The sequence below is a fragment of the Phocoena sinus genome, chromosome 15 (assembly GCF_008692025.1).
Source record: "Phocoena sinus isolate mPhoSin1 chromosome 15, mPhoSin1.pri, whole genome shotgun sequence".
NCBI lineage: Eukaryota > Metazoa > Chordata > Mammalia > Artiodactyla > Phocoenidae > Phocoena > Phocoena sinus.
In genome coordinates, this window is record NC_045777.1 from 73,383,827 (window position 1) to 73,410,918 (window position 27,092).

General features: G+C 40.9%; 1 protein-coding gene and 1 pseudogene across 3 annotated transcripts in view; both read left to right on the forward strand.

The window, feature by feature from the left end:
* The window catches only part of CRCP (CGRP receptor component), a 43,960-nt gene extending 19,344 nt beyond the window's left edge, over window positions 1-24,616 (forward strand). For all 3 annotated transcript variants that reach the window (XM_032604476.1, XM_032604478.1, XM_032604477.1), the window contains 2 exons: window positions 13,240-13,297; window positions 18,339-24,616. In XM_032604476.1, the coding sequence (XP_032460367.1) occupies window positions 13,240-13,297; window positions 18,339-18,488 (208 nt within the window). In that variant the 3' untranslated portion in view covers window positions 18,489-24,616. The remainder of the gene's footprint in view (window positions 1-13,239; window positions 13,298-18,338) is intronic.
* Window positions 6,615-12,969, forward strand: LOC116739770 (annotated as a pseudogene).
* Window positions 24,617-27,092: the final 2,476 nt, after the last annotated feature.

Sequence of the window (27,092 nt, forward strand, 5' to 3'; positions counted from 1 at the left end):
TTTTTCGTCATGCAAAACTAAAACTCTGTACCCATTAAACAATGACTCCCCATATTCCGCATCCTCTAGCCCTGGTAACCACCAGTTTGCTTTATGTCTCATGAATTTGGCTACTTTAAGTACCTCATATGAGAATCATACAGTATTTTTTCTTTTGTGACTGGCTTATTTCATTTATTATGTCTTCAGGGTTCATTGATATTATAGTATGTGTCAGATTTTCCTTCCTTTTGAAGTCTGCATAGTATTACATTTCATGTATATATGACATTTTGTTTATTCACTTATCAACTGATGTATACTTGGGTTGTTTCCACCTTTCGGCTGTTGCACATAATTATGCTGCTATGAACATGAATGTACAAATAGCTCTTTGAGACCCAGCATGCAGTTCTTTTGAGTATATACCCAGAAGCCACGTTTGCTGGATCTTATGATAATTCTATCTTAAAATTTTTGAGGAACTGCCATACTGTTTTCCATAGTGTCTGCTCCATTTTACATTCCTACAAACAGTGCACAAGGATTCTAATTTCTCCACATCCTCATCAACACTTCTTATTTTATCTTCTCCCTTCTGTTACAGTTGTCATATTTATTACATCTATATATGTTGAAAATAGTGTTTAGCAGTGTTTTATTACTTATGTTCTATACTTCTACACATTTTAAAGAACATAAGAGGACAAAAACAGTCTTTTATATTTACCCAGAATTTTGCTATTTCTTTTGCTCTTCATTCATTCCTGTTCCATGTTTACTTTTTATCATTCAGCCTGAAGAACTTCCTCTATCGTTCTTTTAGAACAGGCCTGCTGGCTACAGTTTTCTTTCAGATGAGAATGTTACTATTTTCTTTCATTCCTGAAGGATAGTTTCACAGGGTTGAATGATCTTTTCTTTCAGCACGTTAAAGATGTTAGTTCAGTGTCTTCTGATTGCCATGGTTTCTGATGAGAAATCTGTGGTCATGCCAATATGTAATGTATTATTTTCCTCTGACTGTTTTCAATACTTTTCTTTATGTTTGCTCTTTGAAGATTTGATTATGATATATATATATATATATATATATATATATATATATATATTTTAGTTTATCTTTGCTGAGCTTCTTGATTATGTAAATTTTTGTGTCTTACCCAATTTGTGAAGTTTTGGGTCATTGTTTCTTTATATATTTTTTTCTGCCCCAGTGTCTTCCTCCTTTCTTTTCAGAACTCCAAAGACACAACTGTTAGAACTCTGATAATTGTTCTACAGTCCCCAAGCCTCTGTTTTTTATGTTGTTGTTTAAAGACAAGGAAACTTTTTAATTGAAGTATGGTTGATTTACAGTGTTGTGTTAGTTTCAGGTATACAGTATAGTGATTCAGTTATACATACATATATATATGTGTATATATATTTTTTCTTTTTCAGAATTATTTTCCATTATAGGTTATTACAGGGTATTGAATATAGTTCCCTGTGCTATATAGTGGGTCCTTGTTGTTTATCTGTTTTATATATATTAGTGTGTCTGTTAATCCTAAATCCCTAATTTATCCCTCCACACCTTTTCCCTCCTTTCCCCTTTGGTAACCATAAGTTTGTCTTCTATGTCTGTGAGTTTTTTTCTGTTTTGTAAAAAAGTTCATTTGTTTTTTTTTTTTTTTTAGATTCCACATATAAGTGATATAATATGATATTTGTCTTTCTCTGTCTACTTCACTTAGTACGATAACCTATTGGTCCATCCATGTTGCTGCAAATGGTATTAGTTCATTCTTTTTTATGGCTGAGTAATATTCCATTGTTACACACACACACACACACACACACACACACACACACACACACACCCCACCTCTTCTTTAACCATTCATCTCTTGATGGACACTTAGTCCCTTCTGGGACTCCCAAACTGTATATGTTGGTCCACTTCTTGGTGCTCCACAGACCTCTTAGGCTTTGTCCACTTTTCTTTAATTTTCTTTTTTTCTGTTCAAGTTCATCGATTCTTTGTTCTGCCTGTTCATATTTGCCTTCAAATCCCTTAAGTGTTTTTCATTTCAGTCATTGTACTTTCCAGCTCTGGAATTTGTTTTGTTTGTTTGTTTGGGTCTCTTATTGATATTTCCATTTTGTTTATACATTGTTTTCTTTACTTTCTCTACATCTTCCTTTAATTCTAGGAGCATCTTTTTTTTTAATTAAAAAAAATTAATTAGCTAATTAATTTTTGGCTGCATTGGGTCTGTTGCTGTGTGCGGCTTTCTTTAGTTGTGGTGAGCGGGGGCTACTCTTTGTTGTGGTACACGGGCTTCTAATTGCATTGGCTTCTCTTGTTGTGGAGCACAGGCTCTAGGCACACAGGCTTCAGTAATTGTGGCTCGTGGGCTCTAGATTACAGGCTCAGTAGTTGTGGTGCACTGGCTTAGTTGCTCTGCAGCATGTGGGATCTTCCCGGACCAGGGCTCAAACCTGTGTCCCCTGCCTTGGCAGGCGGATTCTTAACCACTGCGCCACCAGGGAAGCCCCTCATTCTTGGAGCCTATTTAAGACAGTTGTTTTAAAGCCTTTGTCTAGTAGACCGGCCATCAGGTTTTTTTCAGGGACGTTTTCTATTTATTTTTTTCCTTTGAATGGGCCATACTTAACTGTTTCTTTGTTTACCTTGTGATTTCTTGTTGAAAACTGGACATTTGATCTGATAATGTTGTAATCTGGAAATCAGATTTTCTTCCTTCCCCTAGGCTTGCTGATTTTTGTTTATTGTTTGCTATTTTTGTCTTGTAGGCTGTTTCTGTGCTACGGAACAGCTTGAGGTGTAAACCCAAGGTCTTCTCAGGTCTTTTCTGAGTGTGCCTCTTTCCCTAGGCATGCACAGTCACTCTGATTTTTCCCATATATGCAGTTATTTTTGAATGTCCCAGCCTTTAGTGTCTGAACTTTAGGGAGAAAAAAAAAAAAAAAGAAGGGTTGGGGGAAAAAAGGACACCAGCCCTTTAAATTCTAAAAGTCACTTCAGCTGGAGGGGGAGGTGCAACAACAATGGCTGCTGCCCCTTTGCTTGCACCTCTGTGATCAGAAGCTATAGTCAGTGATTAGAGCACAGATCCTTGATATTTGGAGGACAGGGTACTTTTTGCCCTCTCTAGCTTCCACAAGCTGTGTACAAGCTGCTCCAGGAACGTGGGCACAGCTGCCTGCCCCTGGAGTTGGGGGATGGTGCTGCTACTGTGCTAAGATCTAAAATTGACCAAAATTAACTGCTTTTTACCTTCCAAAACTTCCCCTGGAAGTTGCAAGCCTTCAGTAGACTTCAGCGTTTCAAAACAGTTAATATCAGACAGATTCCAGGAGTACAGTTGTTTTCTAGGCGGGGAGACAGATTTCTGGTACTTCCTACTCTGGCACCTTTGCAGAATTTTTTTTTTTTTTAAAGACTTCATGTTTTTAGATCAGTTTTAGGTTTATAGCAACATAAGGGGAAGGTGCAGAGATTTCCCATATGTTCCATCCCCCTCACATCCATAGCATCCCTCATTATCAACATCCCCCATCAGAGTGGTAAATTCGTTATAATCAGTGAACCTACATTGACACGTCATTAACACCAAAAGTTCATAGTTTATATTAGGGTTTACTTGTGGTGGTGAACAGTTCTTTGGATTTGGACAAATCTGTAATGACGTGTATCCACTGTTATGGTATCATACAGATTATTTTCTCTGTAAATCCTTGATGCTTATCTATTTTATGTATAGTAATTTGTATCTGTTAATCCCATACCCATAGTTTGTCCCCTCTCCTTCCCCCTCTCTTTCGGTAACCACAAGTTTGTTTTATATATCTGTGAGTCTGTTTTGCATATGTATTCATTTGTATTATTTTTTTATTTTTAATTAAAAAAATTTTTTGGCCATACCATGCAGCATGCGGAATCTTAGTTCCCCAACCAAGGATCGAACCCATGCCCCCTGCAGTGGAAGCATGGAGTCTTAATCACTGGACCACCAGGGAAGTCCCTGTATTATTTTTTTAGGTTCTGCATATAAGCGATATTGTATAGTATTTGTCTCTCTGTCTGACTTATTTCACTACACATAATATTCTCTAGGTCCATCCACGTTGCTGCAAATAGCAGTGTTTCATTCATTTTTTTTTAGCTAATACTCCATTGTGTGTATATGTGTGTGTGTGTATATGTATGTATATGTGTGTATATATATATACACACATATACACACACACACATATACACACACACATTTTAATCCGGTCATCTGTTGATGGGGCACTTGGGTTGCTTCCATGTCTTGGCTATTGTAAGTAGTTCTTTTGCCCATTTAAAAAATTGGGTTATTTTTTTTTTTTTTTTTTTTTTTTTTGCGGTACGTGGGCCTCTCACCGTTGTGGCCTCTCCCGTTGCGGAGCACAGGCTCTGGACGCGCAGGCTCAGCGGCCATGGCTCACGGGCCCAGCTGCTCCGCGGCATGTGGGATCTTCCCGGACCGGGGCACGAACCCGTGTCCCCTGCCTCGGCAGGCGGACTCTCAACCACTGCGCCACCAGGGAAGCCCTGGTTGTTTGTTTTTTTATTGCTGAGTTTTAAGAATTCTTTCTGTGTTTTGGATAACCGTCCTTTATCACGTGTCTTTTGGAAATATTTTCTCTCAGTCTGTGGTTTATCTTGTTTTCTTGACTTTGTGTTTCATAGAGCAAATATTTTTAATTTTAATGAAGTTCAATTTATCAATTATTTCTTTTGTGGATTGTGTCTTTGGTGTTATATCTAAAAAGTCATTACCATATGCAAGGTCATCTAGGTTTTCTCCTGTGTTATCTCCTGGGAGTTTTATAGTTTTGCATTTTACATTTAGGTCTAGTTGTCTAGATGGTTGTTGTCTAGGTGGTGGGGAGGCAGATTCCTGGTTCTTCCTACTCTACCATCTTCCCTGAATCCTCTCTGTTCATTTTTTTCCCTCTTTGTTGTTCAAATGGGGTAATTTCTACTGAACTGTCTATATGTTCGCAACTCTTTTCTTCTGTCAACTCTATTTTGTTATTAAGCCTACATAGTGAATTATAAAATTTCATATATTTTTCAGTTCTAAAATTTTCATTTGTTTACTACTTATAATTTTCTGTCTCTTTCCTGAGAACTTTTATTATTCCATTCATTTCAAGAATGTTTAAAGAAAAAGAATGTTTGTGTATATCTCGTGTTGTAATAATAGCTACTTTAAAGTTTTTGTCTGATAATTCCAACATCTGGGTCATGATAGATTTGGTATCTGTTGATGAACTTTTCCCTTGAGAATGAGTGATATTTCCCTCATTGAGATAATTTTAGATTGTATCCTGAACATTTTGGATATTATATTGTTTAGAACTCTGGATCCTGTGAAATGTCTCTGGTTAATGTTGCTTTTTTTTGTTTCTTTTAGCAGGTGGTGATCCAGTTATATTCACACCTCAAGTCTGTCTTGGCTTACATGGCAAGGATTTCAATATCAGTTTAGATTTTAAACTGTTTGTTCTGCTGCTTTGGATCTTTTTTGCATATGAGACTGGAGTTACGTTTTAACTTGTTCACTTCTCAGTGTGTTTGCTGTGCTGGGTCTCTGCTCTTTGTTGTTTGGGGCTGTTCTACACATGAATACCTTGGGCTAAACCTAAGATTTGTGCTGATTGGTACTCAAATTTAGGGAAATCCTCTCTCTTGCTCTTCTCTCTGGGGTTGCCCCCAGACTCTCAGGCGCACATGTGCCCCCCTTTTTAGGCCTCTGGCCACAAGTACTAGATTTCTCTCATCATTTTAGCTGCCTTTGTTTGCATTTGTTACTGGTGCCACCCTTGGGGCAAAGAAGGTAGGAAAAAAGAGGAGAGAGGAAAAAAAGATGTTCCTTGGCACTCTGGACCACAGTGGCTCCCTTCCTGGATATACCCACTGCTAGGGCTCCCTGAGGAACTGCCCTCGAGTTGTGGGCTTTACCTAGATCTCCAGATCTCTGGGGCCCCTTTTCCCAATCTTCTGGCCAGAAAGATGGAATTTCTCTTGGAGTTTCAGCTCCATGTGAAACTACTGCTGTAGGGCAGTACTGCTAAGGACAGTCCTGAGGATCAGGGCTTATGAGAGAAAGGAGGAAAAGAAAGAAACTCACATCCATCCCCCACACCAACTAGTTCTTTTTTTTTTAAAAAAATATTTATTTTAGGCCTTCCCTGGTGGCACAGTGGTTGGGAGTCCGCCTGCCGATGCAGGGGACGCGGGTTCGTGCCCCAGTCCGGGGGGATCCTGTGTGCCACGGAGCGGCTGGGCCCATGGACCGTGGACAATGGGCCTGTGTGTCCGGAGCCTGTGCTCCGCGGCGGGAGAGGCAGTGAGAGGCCCGTGTACAGCAAAAAAAAATTATTTTCTTTATTTATCTTTGAACGCATCGGGTCTTAGTTGCAGCACAGAATCTTTGTTGCAGCGTGCAGGCACTTTGTTGCGGCACGCGGGTTTTTCTCTGGTTGTGGCGTGTGGGCTTCAGAGTGCAAGGTTCTTCGCTGTGGCACGTGGGCTCTCTAGTTGAGGCGTGCGGGCTCAGTAGTTGAGGTGCGCGGGCTTAGTTGCCCGGCGACATGTGGGATCTTAGTTCCCCAACCAGAGATTGAACCCGTGTCCCCTGCATTGGAAGGCGGATTCTTAACCACTGGACTACCAGGGAAGTCCCACCAACTAGTTCTAGCTTTCTTCAAGTTTTGTTTCCCTTTCCAGTCCACCTACTTTTGTTTTCAGAGTCCAGGTTTTTGCTTTTGTGTTTTGTCTTGCGTTTGTTGTTGTTGTAAACAACAGAAAGAGGCTTTAGTGGGTTTACTTCATCTTGTCTACAACAGAAGTCCTAATGGTCGATTTTTAAGACCTCTTCTCAGCTGTTTGCCTGGTGTTTTGCTTCGCAACCCCTACATCTTTTCTGCTATAAATATGCACCTGGCTACTATTCAGTTGCCTTGCAAGCTGATTCATGATTGGCCATAATCTATATATATTTCAAGTAGACTGTAATATTCAGGGGAGGATTTATTTCAGTTCTCTTTTTCCATTTGTGATCCTCAATTTGAAGATTTGTAAAGTCCTTTTTGACCCTTTAATGTCTACTTTTCATTAAATGGTTGATTCCTGGGACAGATGAACATGCCAGGGTTCTTATTGACACACAGGTTATCTATGACTGTAGGAAGCAAAAGCTGCAGGCAGTGTTGTTCTGAAAACAACAGTAGAGGGGGCCGGCAGGCTTCGTTCACTGTCCCTGGGCCCGGCTCCTCTGGGAGGTAGCCAACTATTGCAGCCCACTGGAATTCATTTGGCCTCAGTGCCTGGTGACTCAGGGGGCTGCTTGCCATATGCTATCAAGACCTGGATCATTTTGTGCTAGCCAGTACAGTTTAAGACAGGAATCACATTTATAACAAAAACTGCTGTGAAGTGCTCTTTAATTCTTATTTCTGAATATCCCGATAGAGTTTTTCTCTACCATTCTCTCAGGAAGAGGAGATTCAAGATAATAGCCCTTAAGTGGTCTGGTTCTAGTAGTACAAACTGGAGCTGCATTAATTTCCTTAAAAGCCTCCATTGCTAGAGTTCTTGAAGGTTTGGGAGGAACCATGTTTCATTTGACTTTATAGCTTTATTCAGCAAAATGGTAGTTTTGAGACTCAGCTTAAAATCACTTTGACACTAAGTCCTATGTCATTTTTTCCTGTAGCATGTTAATTCCCCAAGGCATTTGATTCTCTAATCATTTAAATTTTTTTGCTTGAGGTACTTTGTTCTTAAGAAGTGCAGCCTGGCTTGCAGCCCCAGGTCTCATCCTGAGATCTCCTTAGGATGTACAGCCATGTCTGCCAGGAGTAGAAGGACTTGCCTTTGAGACCCAGGTCTGTAAATAACCCATGTGCAGCAATGAAGACCCAATGCAGCCAAAAATAAGTAAATTCATTAAAAAAAAAAAAAAGTGGTCAGCATGGAGCTCCCTGCGCCCTTTAATGAGAACAGTTTTGGTGACCAGTTGTGGGGGGAGCTAAAGTGCAGTGAATTAAGTGGAGAGAAAGTAGAGATGATAAAAATAAGCCTGATTATGAAGTCGGGGGGCATGTTTGTAACCACCGCCCCCAGAACTGGCACCTGCAGTACGTGTGGTTCTGGGACTTGACTTCAGCAGGGCTCAGCTCCTGGGGGTGCAGAGCAGAGAACTTGACTGGTTGGTTTGACTCCAGGTTGGGGTTTTTCAGGGAGTAGCTGTAATGATTTTGTCGGTAGAAGACTTATTCTTTTTGCAACTGTAGGAACATTTCCAGCATTTCAGAGCCTGGCAGGATAATGACTGTTCAATAAACTGAGTTCTGTTGCTTTGATTGATTTGTAGCTGAGATGTTCATTTATCCAGCCATGTCTTTTCCTACTCTTTATTCTTTATTCATGCTGTTAGATGATGGTGGTTAAAATAAATAATTTTGTTTTGAGTGAGGATTCATAGTTTCCAACTCAGCTGGTCCTTCAAAGCTGCTTGCTTATTCCTAGTCTTATTCCTAGTCTCCTCCTTACTCGATTCTCTGCAGCTTTTAGTCCTGTTAACCCTCTTCACGTCCAGACCTCTCAGATGGTGACCTCACTTTTGCTTCACTGAGAAAACTATCCAAAATGAACTCATTTCCCTTCACATCTCCTTAAATTTGCTTTTTCTTTCCCCATTGCTGTGATCTCAGTGAAACATGAGCCTTTTCACGGAAACTTTGAACTTTTGTTTTTTTTGAGGGTCTTTTCTTTTCTCTCCTGTAATTTCAGCCTCTCCACCTGCTTGTGTTCTTAGCCGACAAACATGCTTCAGTTTCCCTTCAGAACCTGCCCTCCTCAGGCCATAATTGCTTTTTTACTTCTCTCCTGTCAAGAGCTCATTTCTGTCCATGACACTGAGCTGAACCAGACCCACAGCCTCCATGAACGGCAGGGGTCAGTATCCACCACAGCCAGCCTACCCTGCGCAGCCTCCTGGGAATCCGGTGTACTCTCAGACTTTGCATCTTCCTCAGGTTCCACCCTGTACTGATGCTTCACCTGCCTGCTCAGAGGTCTGCCATCCGAGCTTTGTGCACTCAGGGGCTGCCACAGTCCCCACCGTGTCAGCTGCTTTTCCTGGCACCTCACGGTATCTTCCCACGGCCTAGTCTGTGGCCGTTGGCCTTTTAGGTTGCAGAGTCCCCATGGCTTAGTATCTGGTTGGTCCCATCTCCAGGTGGTTCAACAGTGCCGGTGGGAGGAGGGTGTGATGAAGGTTCCAGATTTGGAGCTGAGGCTACTGCTGGCACGGTTCCTCCTGCAGCACCGGGTATCCTCCCACTGCGCAGCTTGCAGTCATGCAGGGAGCCCATGTCCTTGTAACTCAGTGGAAGAGAAACTTCTCCATGGGTGGCTCAGATGGTGACTACACCATCCGGTGAGGAACCAAGGCCACCTCTGTGCCAGGAAAGACATCACATAGCTTCTCACAATATAACTGCTTTAGTCACATTAACCTGAAGTTGCGGTTTAGACACATGTTGTTGAGGTGTCTTTCTGGTGCCCAAACTTTCAATCACTTTTCAAACTTAATAAGAAACCATATATATAGTAGTAGCATTACTGCCCTGAAGCATTTTGATATAGGGGGGTGTATCCATTCATAAAATGAATGTGAGTGAAGCAGCCCTAGGGACCTTCCTTTAGTTTCTCTGCAGTAATACTGTACCATACTGGTCTTTGCTTTTAGTAATAAAACATGAAATTAGGTTTGGAGAGAACTTTGATCTTCTGATTAAAGTTGCCAGATTATTCTGATTGGTCTTTAATCTCCTGTAAGTCTTTGTTTTTTATTACTTGTTATAAATGAAATACATTGGTTGTCTGCCTTTTCCTTTCCACCCTTTGCCCTAATCCCACCCTTTACCCTAGTCTTCCATTCCCTCCCACCAGTCTCCATTGAATCAGTGGTGCAGGACAGAAAGCAGTCAGACCCATTTCCTTCTCTCCTTGCACTTCTCCCACTTGTCGTCTTTTAACTAGTCTTTTATAAGGATCCTCTGAGACTCCCTCTGTGCCCTAAGCACAGACCCCTTTATTTCCACTTTGGATCTCCTTAGGCAGAAGTGGAGAGTGCCTTTGGACCCTCCTTAAAGATCATCTCTTTATACATGAACCAAACCCAAATTTGCTTTGTTGCCAGAAAAACAACTTTTCCTGATATCAAAGCATATCAATAGAAACTGTACTGAAACAGTTTAAAATAAGAGGGGCAACAAGGAGGATGCCTTTGAAAAGCCTGATGACTTTAGAGCCAAATTAAGGGGAGTTTTCAGATCACAAATTGGTTACAATTTATTGTCAGAGTGCCTGATGTGGCCACTCATGGCTCCCAAGAATTCCTAAGCTGGGTTAATGGGGTCATATTGTGAATGTCTCACTCCAAAATGACTTGAGTCCAGTGAAATCTCACTAGGGCTAAGAATATTTCGGGATCCTTAATCTTTTGATTTTTGTTTTCTGAAATTGGATTTTATTTTACCTTATAATTTCAGTTCACCTAAATTTTGTGTTCTCTACATGTTATGTTTGTTGTGGAAGTTCAGTGTTGTATGTCTTTAGCTGCACTGTGGTGCATCTGTCTTATGGGTTTTTTATACTAAAAATGTAGAATAAAGACTGTTTTGAAGATTTGAATAAAGTGATGATAATTGAATTACAAAGAAAAAAAAGAGGTATTTCCTCCACAGTTATTCCCCAGTCCCCACACTCCAGTTGTCACCGTAACTGTTTATTCCACTGAACTACTTGCCCAGGCCACCAGTGCCCTCCTTTTTGGCAAATCCAGTGACTTCTGTACCATTAACCTACTTTCCTCTCTTCAGCATTTGACACTGTTGATAATACCCTCTGTCCTGAACTTTTCCTCTCTTGGTTTCCATCACACCACTGTCCTAAGTTTTTCTTTTTCTCTTTTCACTCCTTGCTCCTTTGCTGATTTCTCTCCCGGCCCCTTGAATGGAGGTGTTTTATGGTGTTCTGTCTGGGTCTTCATTTACTCAGCAGCTGGTCTCTGGACTACGATTTCCACTCTCGTGGTTTCACATAACTCCTTGATAATAAAGCCAGCTCTGTTCTTTTTCTTTAGTTCTAGACCAAACTAGAACTAAAACTAGACAGGCTGTTCGACTGAGACCTCTTCACTGTGGTTCCAAAAGTACCACAAACTCAAATTCAAATTTTCAATTAATACATTTTTTCCAAACAGGCTAAACAGCTGACAGTAAGCCTTAACTCTCGCATTTCCTTCACCCCACCCCCCGACCCAACCTAGGCAGTTGTCAGGTCCTGTTGACTGTACCTGAAGGTGACCAGGAGCATTTCGCAGGTCCAGACTCTCACTTCCTTTCCTGCTGCTGCTGCCGCCACCCAGGTTCACAACTTTTGAGTGTTACAGTGTCTCTGCCTCCATTTTCTCAGGTGTTCTAGGCCCAGCAAGCCACTCCTTCCTTCACTTGCTCTCCAGTGTCTACAGAGTAACATCTGGCCTGTTGGTAGTCAGGGCCCTTTGTGACCTTGTCCCAGATGGCTCTTTCAACCTGTGTCCCACAGCCTCTCTAGCAGCCATTTCCTGAAACTCCATGAATTTTTGTTCTTCTGGGTGTTTACTTGTACTGTTCCTTCCCTGACCGCCCATTCCTCTTTTCCTTTTTGCCTAGAAAATCCTTAAGGGTGCAGTGCAAGAGTCGTCTCTTCTCTGAAGTCTAGAGTGAATGTTTGGGGGACTGTGAGGAGTGGAGTTTAACTACAGCCGCCTTTTTACTGTGACTACCGTTTATGGGGAAATCACTGTGTGGGTCGTCATTATGAACACTATGAATGGTTATGGACATGGGCTTTCATCACAGAGTCCCAGCTCTGCCATTTACTAGCTGTGTAACCTTGGACAAAGTATTTCTTTACCATCTCAATGTCAAGTTTGAGGGTTAAATGTGCTTGCTATATGGAAGGTATGCAGTAAGTGGTAGCTGCTCCTGCTATAAATGGTAAGATTTTCATCCCTCATAATCTCCTTATGAGATCAGTAAGTACTGTTGTCATTCCTGTTTGACAGGTGGTGAAACCAAGGCTTAGGGAGAACTGGGTATCTGGTACTGCTTCCCCAAACACCTGGCTGTGGAAATTGTGGCTTATTCATCACTTTATTCCAGAATTGTTTATTGAATTGAAAGATGAAGTTGGAGGGACTTCCCTGGTGGTGCAGTGGGTAGGACTCTGTGCTCCCAGTGCAGGGGGCCTGGGTTTGTTCCCTGGTCAGGGAACTAGATTGCACGTGAGTACCGCAACTAAGAGTTCACATGCCACAACTAAGGAGCCCGCCTGATGCAACTAAGACCTGGTGCAAACAAACAAACAAATAAATAAATTTTTAAAGAAAGAAAGAAAGAAAGAGGAAGCTGGAGCTCCAGGATCAGATTGAGAGAGAAATGTAGAAATTGTCACCTGCACAAGGGTGGTAATTGAAGCCACTTTCTTTCAAGTCCTCTCATCTTTGAGAGTCCACACATTTCAACCACCCCTTCAGCAAGGAGCTGTAAATTGTGACAGATGATAACGAGTATCTTCACTGTTACTTAAATCTTTTGTTGAAATTTCCTTGTATTTGTCTTCTCTCCCCAACTGTATTGTAAGCTCTTTGAGGGCAGAAGACTGTGTCTTATACTACTGTGTATTAACTCCTGTCCCCCTAGAGTCCTTGTTTTTGTTTACTAAGATAACAGGCCAAGTCTGAATAACATTTAATCTTAATCTCAAAAAGGAATTCTCAACCATTTCTAAGTGATGACCAACCAAGATGATTTTGTCAATCTTTTACTTTCTATAACTTGGATTAAGAAAGCATTATTCACATTTTCCAAATAAAATTTATTAAAACTACACCTGTGCTATCTGCTGTCAATCCATTTCTTGTAATCCAAGCCTCTGTACCATTAGGATTCTAATACACATTTGTGCCCTTGAGTAAGAGTCACTGATATAGGACTCTCTTACTCCCATTCTTTTGTTTTACAGTTGAAGAAACTGAGGGCCATGTTCCAAGTTGTTCTTCCATTTGTTATCTGACAGAGTGTTCTCTAAACAGCTTGGTCAAGACTCAAAATCCTTAGGGGTATGAGAGTTTTAAATGCTCTGTACTTTTCTTTTGACAGAGCTGAAAAGCTTCAGCTGTTGAATCACAGGCCAGTGACTGCTGTTGAGATCCAGCTGGTGAGTGAAGGAGGCTTGAATTTGGGCGGGTTAGTTTCTGGGTCTGAGATGTAGAAAGGGTCCTAAAGGCTGAGCTCAGACAAGCCAGGAACTGCCATTACTTGAAAAGACTACCAGACCACCCATTCTGTAAGTGAAAAGAACCCTCACCAATTTGATGCTAGTTAGTATGGACTTCGGGAAAGGGAAGGACTGGAGAAAATTCAATTCCTTCTGTCGGGTCTGGGGCTATGACTTGGCAGCTCCTCGTCTCCCCGGTGTCCTACACTATTCTGGCCATTGCTTCCCTGTAGAGGTTATTGCCAACCAGGTAAAAACATTAGATTCGACATGACTGGTGTTTATCTCCCCCACTCCCACCCTTTAACCTCCTTCACCTGTATCTTCTCTTGGTTAATGGAGTGCATGTGCACTTTCCCGCCTGCTCGCTCTCTCCTACCCTTCTGGTCCAGTGTCCCAAGCTAGAAGCCCAGAAGTCACTCCCTTCCCTTTATCTCCTAGTTAGTCAGTCAGTCCCAGGTTCTCTTGCTTCTCTCTCCTCTTGTTCGTTCTTCTCTCCGTACCGCACTGCATTAATTCCTGTAATTGTTTCTCAGCTCGGCTCTTGCACCTGTCCTCTCACCGGTCTCCCTGCCTCCAGTCCAGCCCCCTCCTGTCCATCTTCTACACCACGATCAGAGTTCACTTTCTAAAGCCACACATTTGATCATCTTGTTTCCCCGCGTGAAACCATTCAGTGGAACCTCAACACGTGCAAACAGCATAAAGCTTTAGAATTGGGGAAGCCAGAGTAAAAGGTGGAGATGGTATAAGGAGAGTGTGAAGATGAGGCCCAGTGGTGCAGACCCAGTGGTTGCTGTACTGGCATGTGCCATGCTTTCCTTCCATGTACAGGGCAGAGAGCACTGTTAAGCTCCAAATATTAGGCAAGCCATTCAACTGCGAGTAAAAGAAAAGTTTGGCTGAAGAATTAATAAAATGAGAATAAAGCAGTTTTCAAAGTCAGTTTTAGAAGTATTTAGCTCTTTGTCAAGTTTCCTTCAGAAAAATGTAGAAGAAAATGGCCAAAAATACCTCTGATATTTAGAGTTGCTTAAAAACAAAACAAAAAAACCTTTTTTAAAAAGGATTGTGGAGTATTTAATTTTTGACTAAAACTTTTACTGTCTTCTCAGCATTTTGTTTCTCCCCTTCAGAATGCACCCAAAATTAAATTAGAATTCCTTCCATAAAGGGTGCCTTTCTGGGGGAACTGGGCTTCAGGCTAAGCAGAGATCCTTTTTTTTTTTTATATATCCTCATTATTCTGATGCTTTCGACTATATTGGAGATTCAGCTTAGAAAAGAGAAAAAACAAAACAGCAAGAAACTAATCCCTGTCCTTCTGGTTTAAGGATCACATGTCATGTCTCCTCCAACTTTAATCAGCAACATATGTTATTCATGGCTTAATGACAGATGGAGAGAAGAGATGAGGAGGATTAGCATGACCTCATCCCAGAGCCTGTAGAAAGCTCTCATTACCTGATAAGATTAGCTGCTATTAAGATTGCCTGCTCTGTGCCAGACTTGGTGCCAGGGGCTTTGTATACGTCACCTTTAATGCCCTCACCATAGTCTTGGTTAGTGAGTGGCTGAGTGGGTCTGATTCAGAAACCTTACTCTGTTCCTCCAAGCCATGTGCTTCTACATGGTGAGGAGAAAGGTGTGTGTGTGGCATCCCCTCCTTTCCACAGGTAGATAGGCCTTGTTAAAAACTGGGTGTGTTATTTCCCAGCAGTGGGACTGTTTTTTGGCCAGATTTTTCCCAGCCTGGGATTTGGCTACAAAGGGTTAGCAAATCATTTACCAAGATTTGTAGCAGTGTCTCTTCTCACCAGAAAGGGATAAGAAATGAGGTTTTCCCTAGAGTGGAAAGTGCAGAGGACTTGAGAATTTCCCTGTGTTAACCTTACAGCCACTTATTCTCCCTGGGTCCAGAAGTAATCCCAATATTCAGCATTTGTCAGGATTCACTTTTGGAGACTGAAGCTTCTTTTTTTCATTTCAACTTCAGCCATGATTTGTTGTGATCCTCAGATCCACAGCCAGCTGCCTGCTGTGTGTGAGGAAATGAGGAAGCCACCAGCTCTGTGACCTCTGCCATGCCCTGCTATATATTCATTTGGGACCATTTGTGAGTCCTCTGGCCTAAAGACAGGACCGTGACCCCCCTGACCTCACAGGCCACTGTCCTGAACGGCACTGCCATCTGTGCCTATTGTAGTTTAGTGATTGTAAAAAGGCTTGAATTACATAGTTCCATGCTTAAATTATGTTCTCCTTTGGTCCTTACTATAGGCGTTACTTTTGTTTTACTTTAGAAAAACTCAAACTATATAGAGGTTAAGTGAACCGTTCTGGGTCATATAGCTAGAAGTGTCTGCTGCTGTTAGACTTTGCGTTGTTTTGAGGAAAGTAGGAGGTTAGGCTTGGCAGCTTAGAGTGAGAAGCAACCATTTTTGGAATGCAGCAGCCCAGTCTGACAGCCCTGATAACCAGTGTGATCTTCATCTATGATAAAAAATTTATCATTTATGTTGACCTGCCTACAAAAACTTTGTATTTTTACATTTCATTTGCCCTTACATTCAGAACAACTTGAACCCTTTAATGTTTGGGAATGTTGAGACGGTGCTTTGCATTTCTTTATTTGGGCTGTTTCTTCTGTGTTGGAAAGAAAAGCTGAGGAATAATATAGTTATTATTTACTCTAGCGATCCAAGAGGGGTTAGTAAGTTTTTGGTTTCTGCAAGTTTCTTTTTTGTGTATATTTCATTCTGCTTAGTACAGCTCAGGTTTTCTTCCTGTGACTGGGAAAGAAAATTTCCCGACTCTATCCCTGAGGGTTGTTTGCTGATAAAGGCTTCTGCTCTCGGCAAATTTGGCAAAATTAGTAAAGCTTGTCAGCCCTGTTGCTAAGAACACACCTAGATGAAACTGGATCTGTCAGACCCAGAGATTGGGATGCAAGAAGGTGGCCTGTCAAAATCCTCTCTGTTTGGTTTTCTAAAAAGAGCCCTCAGAGGTCATACAACCAAACTTTCAAACCAGTGGACTCTGGTGTGCCATACAATGTCTCTAAGAGAGGAAATGATAGAAACCTCTTACTTGAGGCCGTGATATTCTAGAAGGAGCTGGGACTCAAAGTCTCAAAAGACCTTGCACTGCTTGCTGTGAGATACAGATCACGTTTTCCTTGTGATGCGGAGCCTCCATATACTTGTCTGTAAATTGTCCTCATTTTATGTACGGCATCATTGAGAAGAGAAGCTCTGGTGGCAGTGATTGTAGGAAAACCCCTGGTCCACTGTGGAGCACAGATAATGGAGGGAGGTTGTCACTGGTCTAACAACAGTCTAAGTCTCCTTCACCCTCTTCCCCTGAGGAAACAGTTCATCATCAACTGTGTGTGCCAGTTATTCATAAACTTGGAGACACTTTTCTCCCAAATAGAGATCATTTTTTCCTCAAGATTAAATTATCAAGTCAGATATATCCCTCCTTCCTCCTCCTTCATTCTTTGGAGGCGGTGTATGTTAGAGTATTTCCTTTTACAGACCGTAATTTTACATGGCTGATTGTAAAAGTGGGCTTTTGAGGATTGTTTCTTGTTCAGTAGAGAAGTTACATGGAACCTTTGAATCTTTAGAATATGGTCATTTTATTTCACAGTATGATGGGAAGAAGCCCCATTGGTTCACCTGGATCTTTACTCTAGAACACCCAGGATTATTATCTAGTTGTGGAAACATTTTTGGACTGAGGTGAATGAAGAGACCAATGGTTTGCCAGGACTTTGATCTTGGGCATGTCACCTGGCTTCTTTAGATTCTGTACTGTTGTTTGTGAAGCTAGGCAGTCAGACTGAAGTCCTTTTGAGGATTGTGAGCCATGCTTTACTCAAATCTGCCAGGATTTCTTTCTGAAACTCCTTTTGGTCTTAGTTGCCAGATTTCAGAGATTGTTATGCCACAGGGTAGGACCCTGGACACCTTTAACTGAGAAAGCTATTTGTGATAGATGGCTAATGCCACCAAGTGAGCGTGGTTAAGTAACTTGACCGCCTGCATACTGCTTTTACAGAGGTGGTTGATGACATCATGTTTGTATTAATTAACATATTGAGAATTAGAGGTGAGGCCACAAATCGTGGATATCATCTGTGTGTTCAGATATCCAGGACCATGTCAGAAACTGGGCTCTAAGTGGACCTTTGATGGGGTGGTGGGAGATTGTTTCCCAGCCATCACTCATCAGACTCCTGCATTCCCAGGAGATGACCAAGGCCACGGTGTGTGTGTTAGATTGTAGGTGTTAGAGATGGGCAGGTCTGGCTTGGGATTGTAGTTCTGCCCTTTGCTGGACTTGCTGTGAGGTTTAAAAGAAATAATGGGTGTGAAGTGCAAGGCGCAGTGCCAGGCGCAAGAGCTCCCTGATGGGCCTTGTCAGTGTTGGTAGTAGTGAGGAATAGAAAAACATACAGGCCATTTGGCACATAGCGGGCAGTCATCAGATGAGTTGTTGATACTATTCATGAGTTACAGATGGGCTTGTTGTTATATACAAAAGTATATAAAATGCCATTTCTCTCCCCAGAGGTGAGTTTTCTTTGCATAAACAGCATATTCATGTGTGTGTGTGTGTGTGTGTGTGTGTGTGTGTGTATGAGTGTGTGTGTGTGTGTGTGTGTGTGCACGCATGTGTGTGTATGAGTGAGTAGAGAACTGTTAGGCTTTGCTTTTTAAGGAAAAATGCTAACCTGCAACTCGCTTTTTTCACTGACCCGTTTGGAGCGGCCACATCAGCTTACCCTGGAGTTTGAGCTGGCTTCTCTCTCCCGTGGAGCCAAGATGGAAAGGACCTAGAGACCCCGGGCAGCTCAGGAGCTAGGTCCTGAGCTCTGTGCTGAGGGGCTGGGCCGGGACCAGGAACAACATGGGCAGGGCCCTGTCTGTGAGGCCCCATTGTAACTCCTGGAGGGTTTTCTTTCCTTCTGCAGATGGTGGAGGAGAGTGAAGAACGGCTGACAGAGGAGCAGATAGAAGCTCTGCTCCACACCGTCACAAGCATCCTCCCTGCGGGGCCAGAGGCTGAGCAGAAGCAAAATACCAGCGATGACGTGACAATGGATGAAGAGGACCCAGCATAGAAGAGCACAACTGGCCCAAGTGTCTCGTGAAGTTGAAAGGCCCAGCAGCCATTTCCCAGACGTTCAGAGGATTATTTATTTGGTTTTACCTTCTATCCCAACAGGCCTGATTTCCTGGTTAGTTGGGTAAACCACAAAAATAAGCCTTTCTCAAAAACAAGCTAAAAAGAAATCCTTGTGCCTCTGAAAGAAGAAACGTGGTGGATAGGCTGAGGTTGTCAGGGCAGAGAGCTAAAGAGAGGTAGAGTGAGTCCAAGAGGACAATACTGTGGAACTCTCTGTGGTAAAAATATTTCTTCTGTGGCCTTTGCCATGGTTGTGGGAAGGTCCCTGTACACAGCTGGTAAAATACTTGCACTGGCTTTGATGGGCCATATCCTAATTAATTTCATCTGCTTCCCCAGGAGCTTCCCAAGCAGGCATGCAGAGCACTGCTAGGATGAGAGCTGAGTTACGAGAATCCTGTTGGATGGCTAAAAACTCCCGAAGCAACAAATAGTTGCTCTAAGTTAAAATGAGCCACTGAACTGGGCTCACCTTAGAGGAATCTTTTCCTTGAGAACAGCAGAGATAAGAGAACGCCTGGACAACTCTTCATTAGGTCTAAAGGCCCCTTTCCTCTGCTGGCATGGGCTTTGTTTACAGCTCACTAATTAGTCTTAAATGGTAGAGCACCAGCTCGCTCCAGTTGAAAAGAGGCACTCCAGACTGAATGACCATGTCACCTGCCTTTCTGAATACCTTCAGTTTCCTGCCCTGTGACAGGCTCTGCCTGTTGAAGCCAGGTGAGCTTCATTTGCACAATGGGCAAATTGTTTGCAGCTTTTAAAAAGGGCAATTCCCTGGGGTTCCAGTGGTTAGGACTCTGCACTTTCACTGCTGAGGGCATGGGTTCAGTCCCTGGTCGAGGAACTAAGATCCCACAAGGTGCAAATTGTGGCTCGAAACAAAAAAAAACCCAAAAATGGAGAGGGTACAGTTATGTAGCTCTTTTTGTGGATGGAACATGAAGAGCTAGAGGTTAATTACTAAGAATTTGAATTTTTTGACTGTTGCATCAGTTTTTGAATTTAAAATATTAGAATAATTACCATGTGAAGGACTTGTTAATATTCAGGCTTTGGAGAGTTTAGTAGCCTCAGACATGTAGTTGCCTTAGATCCTAGGAATATTGTTAAAAATTAATTTCCCATATTCACTCTGCTCCCTATTTGGGGAAGAAAATCCCCATAGACATTAATTTTTCAAATTGGTACTCATGTTGTAAGATCACATTTTCAGTGCTTCTGTTAATTGGATTACTTCCCACCCCTTGGAATTCCCAGGTTATTTCAGCCTCCCCACCACCCCTGCCAATAGGCAGTTATGTTCATCTTAACCTTATCATCTAAAGATCAATTGAGATCTGCTTACAGGCAACGTTGAAATTAACAGGGCATTTATTTTTTATTTTATATTTTTAAAATTAATTTTTATTGGAGTATGTTTGCTTTACAATGTTGTGTTAGCCTCCACTGCACAACAAAATGAATCAGCCATACACGTACAGGGCATTTATATTTTTATTTTTATTTTTATTTTTCATTGCAGAAAGAATTCAGTGAGAGACAAAGTGATAGGTAAGAAGTGGATTTATTTAGAGAGAAACACACTCCACAGACAGAGCATGGGTCATCTCAGAAGGTGATAAAGGCCCAGGGCATTTATTTTTAAATCTCTCTTTTGAGTATCAGGAATTTTACCAGGAGCTGTTGATTTGTCAAGGCATGCATGTGCTTGTATTATTTTTGTTGCATTTTGACCTTGAGTGTGTTAGGTGCTTTTTCTTCATGGATTTAGGGCTTAATTAGTTAATAATAAATTGTTTGCAGGTGACTGCCAACTTGTGCTATTTTTATAAATCTTTGAAGAAGAGTTTGTTTTGCCATGGATAGGAAGAAATGAAATGAAATCTGACTTAAAAGCTAACATATATATGTATTTTTTTTATTTTAATTTTTTTCTTAAGTTCAGTCTATTTAGTTCTAAATTTTCTGTTGGATTTCAAGAAAATTTTAAGTTTCTTTATTTGGGACCTGAATTTAGCCTCTGATTAAGTTTCTGATTAAGTCAGACAGGCTCTAGGAGACTTAACCTTTATAAGAAATATGGTCTTTGTAATATTCCCATAGCATTAGTAATCAACATTTCAGAAATAAAAGGTTGTAATTTACACAGAAACTTAACCAGGATCATATCTGGAAAGGAGAGCTGGGAGTCTATGAGACTTGCTTTTCATTTTATGTCCTTTTGTATGGCTTCAGTTTTTGACCAGGTGACTGTTTTATTCTTTAAAAAGAAAAAAAAATGTGTTTATTTCCATGTTGTCCTTGGCCTCTGCAAAAGTTATTAAATGTATAGTGGATAGTTAAGTTATGTCCCAAACATGGAGACTGACACCCAGTCCAGTCACTCTGGGAGACGCAGCACTGAGGGGAATGATCTTTCAAGAAGGTACTGCTGAACTCTTAAAAGATGAAGTTGACTCTCAGAGGTTTATCCAAATAATTTCCTTGCCTCTTTTTGCTTAAAAGTTACTGTATGACCCACTACCACCTCAGAGGACTTGCCACTTATTCAAGGCTTGTTCATAAAATAATGGGTACTGTTTTCCTAATCAGTCATTGTGTAAGCATACCAGCTCTCAAGAGCTTATACCCTAGTGAGAGATGAGAGGATCAATCCTCCCGTATATTCTTTGCTAAATCATTTTCTCCCCTGAAATCAGTTTATTACTGCTTGTGTAAATGTATCATTTCTCAGTAAACTATAAAACAGACCACATACCCTGAAAAGGATCATCAATCTTATTTAATTACACAATGAACTAAGGGGATAAAAGGAAGCAAAACTGCCCAGAACTGGCCAGAAATCCTTTTACATATTTTAAAAATAAAGGTATAATTCACAGGGACTTCCTTGGCAGTCCAGTGGAAGCTGCACTTAGCCTTCCAATGCGGGGGGTGTGGGTTTGTTCCCTGGTCAGGGAGCTGGGGTCCCACGTGCCTCATGGCCAAGGGGCCAAAACATAAAGCAGAAGCAATGTTGTAACAAGTTTAATAAAGACTTATAAAAGAGAAAAATGTTCCACATCAAAAAGATCTTAAAAAAAAAAGATATAATTCATGTACCGTAAAATTTATCATTTTAAAATATACCACTCAGTGGTTTTGAGTATAATCACAAGATTATACAATCATCACTACTACCTAATTCCAAAATGGTTTCATCACCCCTAAAAGAAGCCCCATATCCGTTAGCAGTCATTCCCAATTACCCATAGTCCCTGGCAACCAGTAATCTACTTTCTACTTTCTGTCTGTCTGTATTTGCCTATTTTGGACATTTCATGTAAATTGAATCAAACAGTATATGGCCTCTTGTATCTGACTTCTTTCATTTAGCATAATTTTTTCAAGGCTCAAGTGTGTTGTACCATTCCTTTTTATGGCTGAATAATACTTCATTGAAGGGATATACCACATTTTGTTTATCAATTCATCAGTTGATAGACATTTTGGTTGTGTCTACTCTTTGGCTGTTATGAATATGCTGCTGTGAACGTTCATATATAAATCTTTTGTGACTGTTTACCTTTCTTGAATATATATACCTAGGAGTGGAATTGTTGGGTCATATGGTAACTCTGTGTTTAACTTTTTTTTTTTTTTAACTAAATTTTTGGCCATGCCTTGTGGCATGCGGAATCTTAGTTCCCCAACCAGGGTTCATACCCATGCCCCCTGCAGTGGAAGCACAGAATCTTAACCACTGGACCACCAGGGAAGTCCCTGTGTTTAACTTTTTGATGAACTACCAAACTGTTTTCCATAGTATATGTACCATTTCATGTTTCCACTAACAACACAAGATGGAATCCAGGGAATTCCCTGGCGGTCCAGTGGTTAGGACTCGGCGCTTTCACTGCCATGGCCAGGGTTCAATCCCTGGTCAGGGAACTAAGGTCCCACAAGCCACGCAGTGTGGCCAAAAATGATGGAATCCAATCTTTCGCTTGTTATTGTCCCTCTTGTTGATTATAGCCAGCCTAGTGTTTGTGAAGTGCTATCTCGTGGTTTTTATTTGTATTTCCCTAGTAGCTCCTAAGGTTGAGCATCTTTTCATGTGCTTATTGGCCACTTGTATATCTTATTTGGAAAAATGCCTATTGAAATCCTTTGCACCTTAAAAAATTAATAGATTTTGTTTTTTCAAGGAGTTTTAGGTTTACAGAGAAATTGAGCAGAAAGTACAGAGAGTTCCTATATAGTCCCTTGTCCCCACCCCTCCCAACACACAGTTTCCCCTATTAACATCTTGCATTAGTGTGGTGCATTTGTTACAGTTGATGAGCCAGTATTGGTACATCGTTACTAAAAGTCCATAGTTTACGTTAGGTTCATTCTTTGTGAACCTAATGTAAGTGCAGAAAGTGCAGTAATGCATACCTAGAATGGGTTTTGACAAATATGTAATATTATATATATAATGTTATATTTGACATCATTACAGTGTCATCAGAATACTTTCAGTGCCCTAAAAATACCGTATGTTCCATCTATTCATCCCTCCCTCCCTTCCTCTAAATTGTTGGCAACCACTGATCTTTTCACTGTCTTCATAGTTTTGCCTTTTCCAGAATGTTGTATAGTTGGAATCATACAGTATGTAACCTTTTCAGGTTGGATTTTTCACTTAGGTTACTCCATGTCATTTCATAACATGACAGTTCATTTGTTTTTAGTATTGAATAATATTCCATTATCTGCATCTACCAGATTGTTTATCCATTCACCTGTTGAAGGAAATCTTGGTTACCGTCAAGTTTTGGCAATTATCAAAAATAGCTGCTATAAACATTTGTGTGCAGGTTTATGTGGACAGAAGTTTTTAACTCATTTGTGTAAATACCAAGGAGTGTGATAGTTGGATCATATGGTAAGAGTATGTTTAGCTTTATAAGAAACTGCCAAATTGTCTTCCAAAGTGGCTGCACCAGTTTGCATCACCACCAGCATGAATGAGAGTTTCTTTTGTTCCACATCCTCACCAGAATTTGGTGGTGTCAGTGTTTTGGATTTTGGTCACTCTAATAGGTGTGTGATATTATCACATTGTTGTTTTAATTTGCAGTTCCCTAAAGATGTATGTTCAGCTTCTTTTCATATGTTTATCTGCCATCTCTCTGTCTTTTTTGATGAAGTGTCCCGACCTCTTGCTCATTTTTTCATTAGGCTTTTGAGATTTAAGAAGTTTTTAAAATATATTTTGGAAACTAGTTCTTTATCAAATATGTGTTTTACAAATATTTTTCTCCCAGTCTCTGTGGCTTCTCTTTTCATTCTCTTAACAGTATCTTTCACAGGGCAGAAGTTTTAATTTTAATGAAGTCCATCCTATCCATTTTTTCTTTCATGGTTCATGTTTTTTTGTTGTTGTTGGCCTCACTGCGTGGCATGTGGGATCTTAGTTCTCTGACCAAGGATCAAACCCGCTCCCCCTGCACTGGAAGCGCAGAGTCCTAACCACTGGACCGCCAGGGAATTCCCTCATGGATCATGCTTTTGATATTGTACCTAAAATGTCATCATGAAGCCCAAGGTCACCTAGATTTTCTTCTGTGTTATCTTTTGGAGTTTTATAGTTTTGCATTTTACATTTAAGTCTATGATCCATTTTGGGTTAATTTTTGTAAAAAGTCTAAGACCTTTGTCTACATTCTTTTTTTCGGGGTGGGGGGAGGGTGCTATGCCTCGTGGCATGTGGGATCTTAGTTCCTCTACCAGGGATCAAACCTGCTCTCCCTGCAGTGGTTGCGTAGAGTCTTAACCACTGGACTGCCAGGGAAGTCGCTACATTCATTTTTGCATGTGAATATTCAGTTGCTCCAGCACCATTTGTGGAAAAGACTGTCCTTTCTCCATTCAGTTGCTTTTGTTCCTTTGGCAAAGATCAGTTGATTTTCTTTGTGTGGGTCTGTTTCTAGGCTCTATTTTGTTCTATTGGTCTGTTTTCTGTTCTTTCACCAATGTCACATTGCCTTGATTATTGTAGCTTTGTATTAAATCTTAAAGTCATGTAGCATCAGACTCCTAGCTTTGTTCTTCTCCTTTGCCCACTTTTAATTGGGTTGTTTGTCTTTATTGTTGAATTGTAAGATTTCTTTATATAATCTAGATACTAGGCCCTTGGCAGATATATGATATACAGTTATTTTCTCCCATTTTTGGGTTGTCTTTTCACTTTCTTTATGGTGTCCTTTGGAGCACCTAAGTTTTTAATTTAGATAAAATCCAGTATATCTCTTTTTGGTTGTTTTTGCTTCTAATTTTGGCCTCATATCTAAGAATCCATTGCCTAAACCAATGTCATAAATATTTGCTACTGTGTAATTTCTAAAACTTTTATACATTTAGGCCTTCAATCCATTTGAGGTTATTTTTGTATATGGTATGAGGAGGGAGTCCAGCTTCATTCTTTTGCATATCCATTTATCCTAGCACCATTTGTTGAAACCTGTCCCTGTTCCCCGCCGCCCCCCCCCCCCAAAGTATTCTTTCCCTGAAAAGAAAGTGACTAAGTTTCATCGGTCGGTTCCTGTGGACTACTGAGTTATCTGTCATTTTAGGCCCTATTAAATGTTATGTAATCCACAGCAGCCTCTAGCCCCTTTAGACTTCACTCTACTGTTTAGAACAGGGATCAGCAAGCTTCATCTGTAAAGGGCCCAGATAGTATTTAGCCTTTGCAGGTCATAATTACCATCACAACTACATAATTCTGCTGTTACAGCATGAAAAGCAGCCATGGACAATATATAGATGAGTGGGACTGTGTTCCACTACAACTATTTACAGAATTGGGCAGTAATCTGTAATTTGCTGATCCTTGTTTAGATGGTTCCAGAGTTGGAGGAGAAGGTTTCCCTCTCCACCGATAATCTTCCTCATGAGGTCCTCATCGTGTTCTGTAGGACATCTGCAACTCTTCCCATGGATGCTTCAAGAGCTGGCATGCTGAATCCTGGGTGTAGATTCTACCCACTAGCATGATGCAGAAGTCTTTAAAGTGTGTTTAGTCTTGACTGTCTTACCTGCCCACACACTATGGGGCTGGCTTGGGGATTCTGTGTTCTGTCACATAAGCTATGATTTTTAGGTTCAACAAAGGTTTGTTGAGCACATAGTATGTGCCAGGTTCAGTGCTATATCCTTGGGCCATAGAGTCAAACCTCAAGTTGCATAGGCTTGCAAGATAAGACAGGTTAATTTAATGCTTCCACTGTTTTCTCTTGATCCATTGTGTACCCTGTCTGTACTTAATATCCTAAAATAGTCTTTCTTTACATCATACCCTCAGCTCAAAAACTGAAAGTCTTCCTATGACATTGAGAATAAAAAATCTATATGACATGAGCAAAATGGAGAGCTAGGAAGCTCCAACCTCTTGTTCCACAACAGAGACATCAAAAACAACCAAAAGCTAGCTAAAGTGAGCTTGTGCGAGCTCTGGAAACAGTCAGAGGCCTACAGTAACCAAGAATGGCCAATCAAGAAAAAGCTACATTCAAAATGGTAGAAAATTTTGTGGAATTTTGCTCACCCTTGTCCCCTGCACCTCTGGGCAATCTGCTCTGGAGGAGGCAGAAGCCCCTTTCTCCGTTTCCCTCCTTCAAACTGAAGGGAGCAGAGCAAAACCTTATTTGCGGTATTCTAACTTGTCTGGGAGCTGCCTGAAGAACTAGTTTCTGTTTCCCCTAATTGGATCTCTGCAGGGGAACGCAATAGAAAGTGACAATAATTGCTTATAAAATCAGTAGAATTAGACTCACAAGACACCTAAGACAAGACACTGTGGGTGGAGACATACAATAGACTATCTAAGGCCCCAAGGAGAAATGAGTAAGACTCTGTGTAAGACATACAAAAGCAATTTGTATAGAGAGAAATCACAAAAGGTACACAGATCCAGGTGAGATGTATGCTAAGAACACATCTGAAGACTTAGCTTTCTACTTTGGCTGATCCTAAGGCTCACAACATATCCTAATCAGTAAACGATTTTGCTGGCATAGACCCAGTTTGCCAAGGCCAGGAGAGGTGGTTGTTTTTTCAAATGCCCAATTTTCAACAACAAAAAAATTGCAAGGAACAGGATAGCCTGGCCTATTCAAAGGAAGAAAATGAAGTGCAGGAACCTTCCCTGAAGAAACATAGGTATCAGACTTACTAAATAAAGACTTTAAAACAACTGTCTGAAATAAAGAGTTAAAGGAAGACATACAAAGGACTATAGGAAATCAGGAAAATGATATATGAATAAAATGAGAATAGTAACAAATTATAAAAAGGAAACATTCTGGAGCTGAAAAATACAATAACTTAATTGAAAATTTCACTGAGGGTTCAACAACAGATTTGAGAAGGCAGAAGAAAGAATCAGCACAGGAGCAAAAAAGGAAAACAAACAGATCCTTAGGGACTTAGCACATCAACAAGAGGACCAATATATGTATGTGCAAGTACCAGAAGAAGAGAGAAAGAGGAAGAGATTATTTGAAGAAAT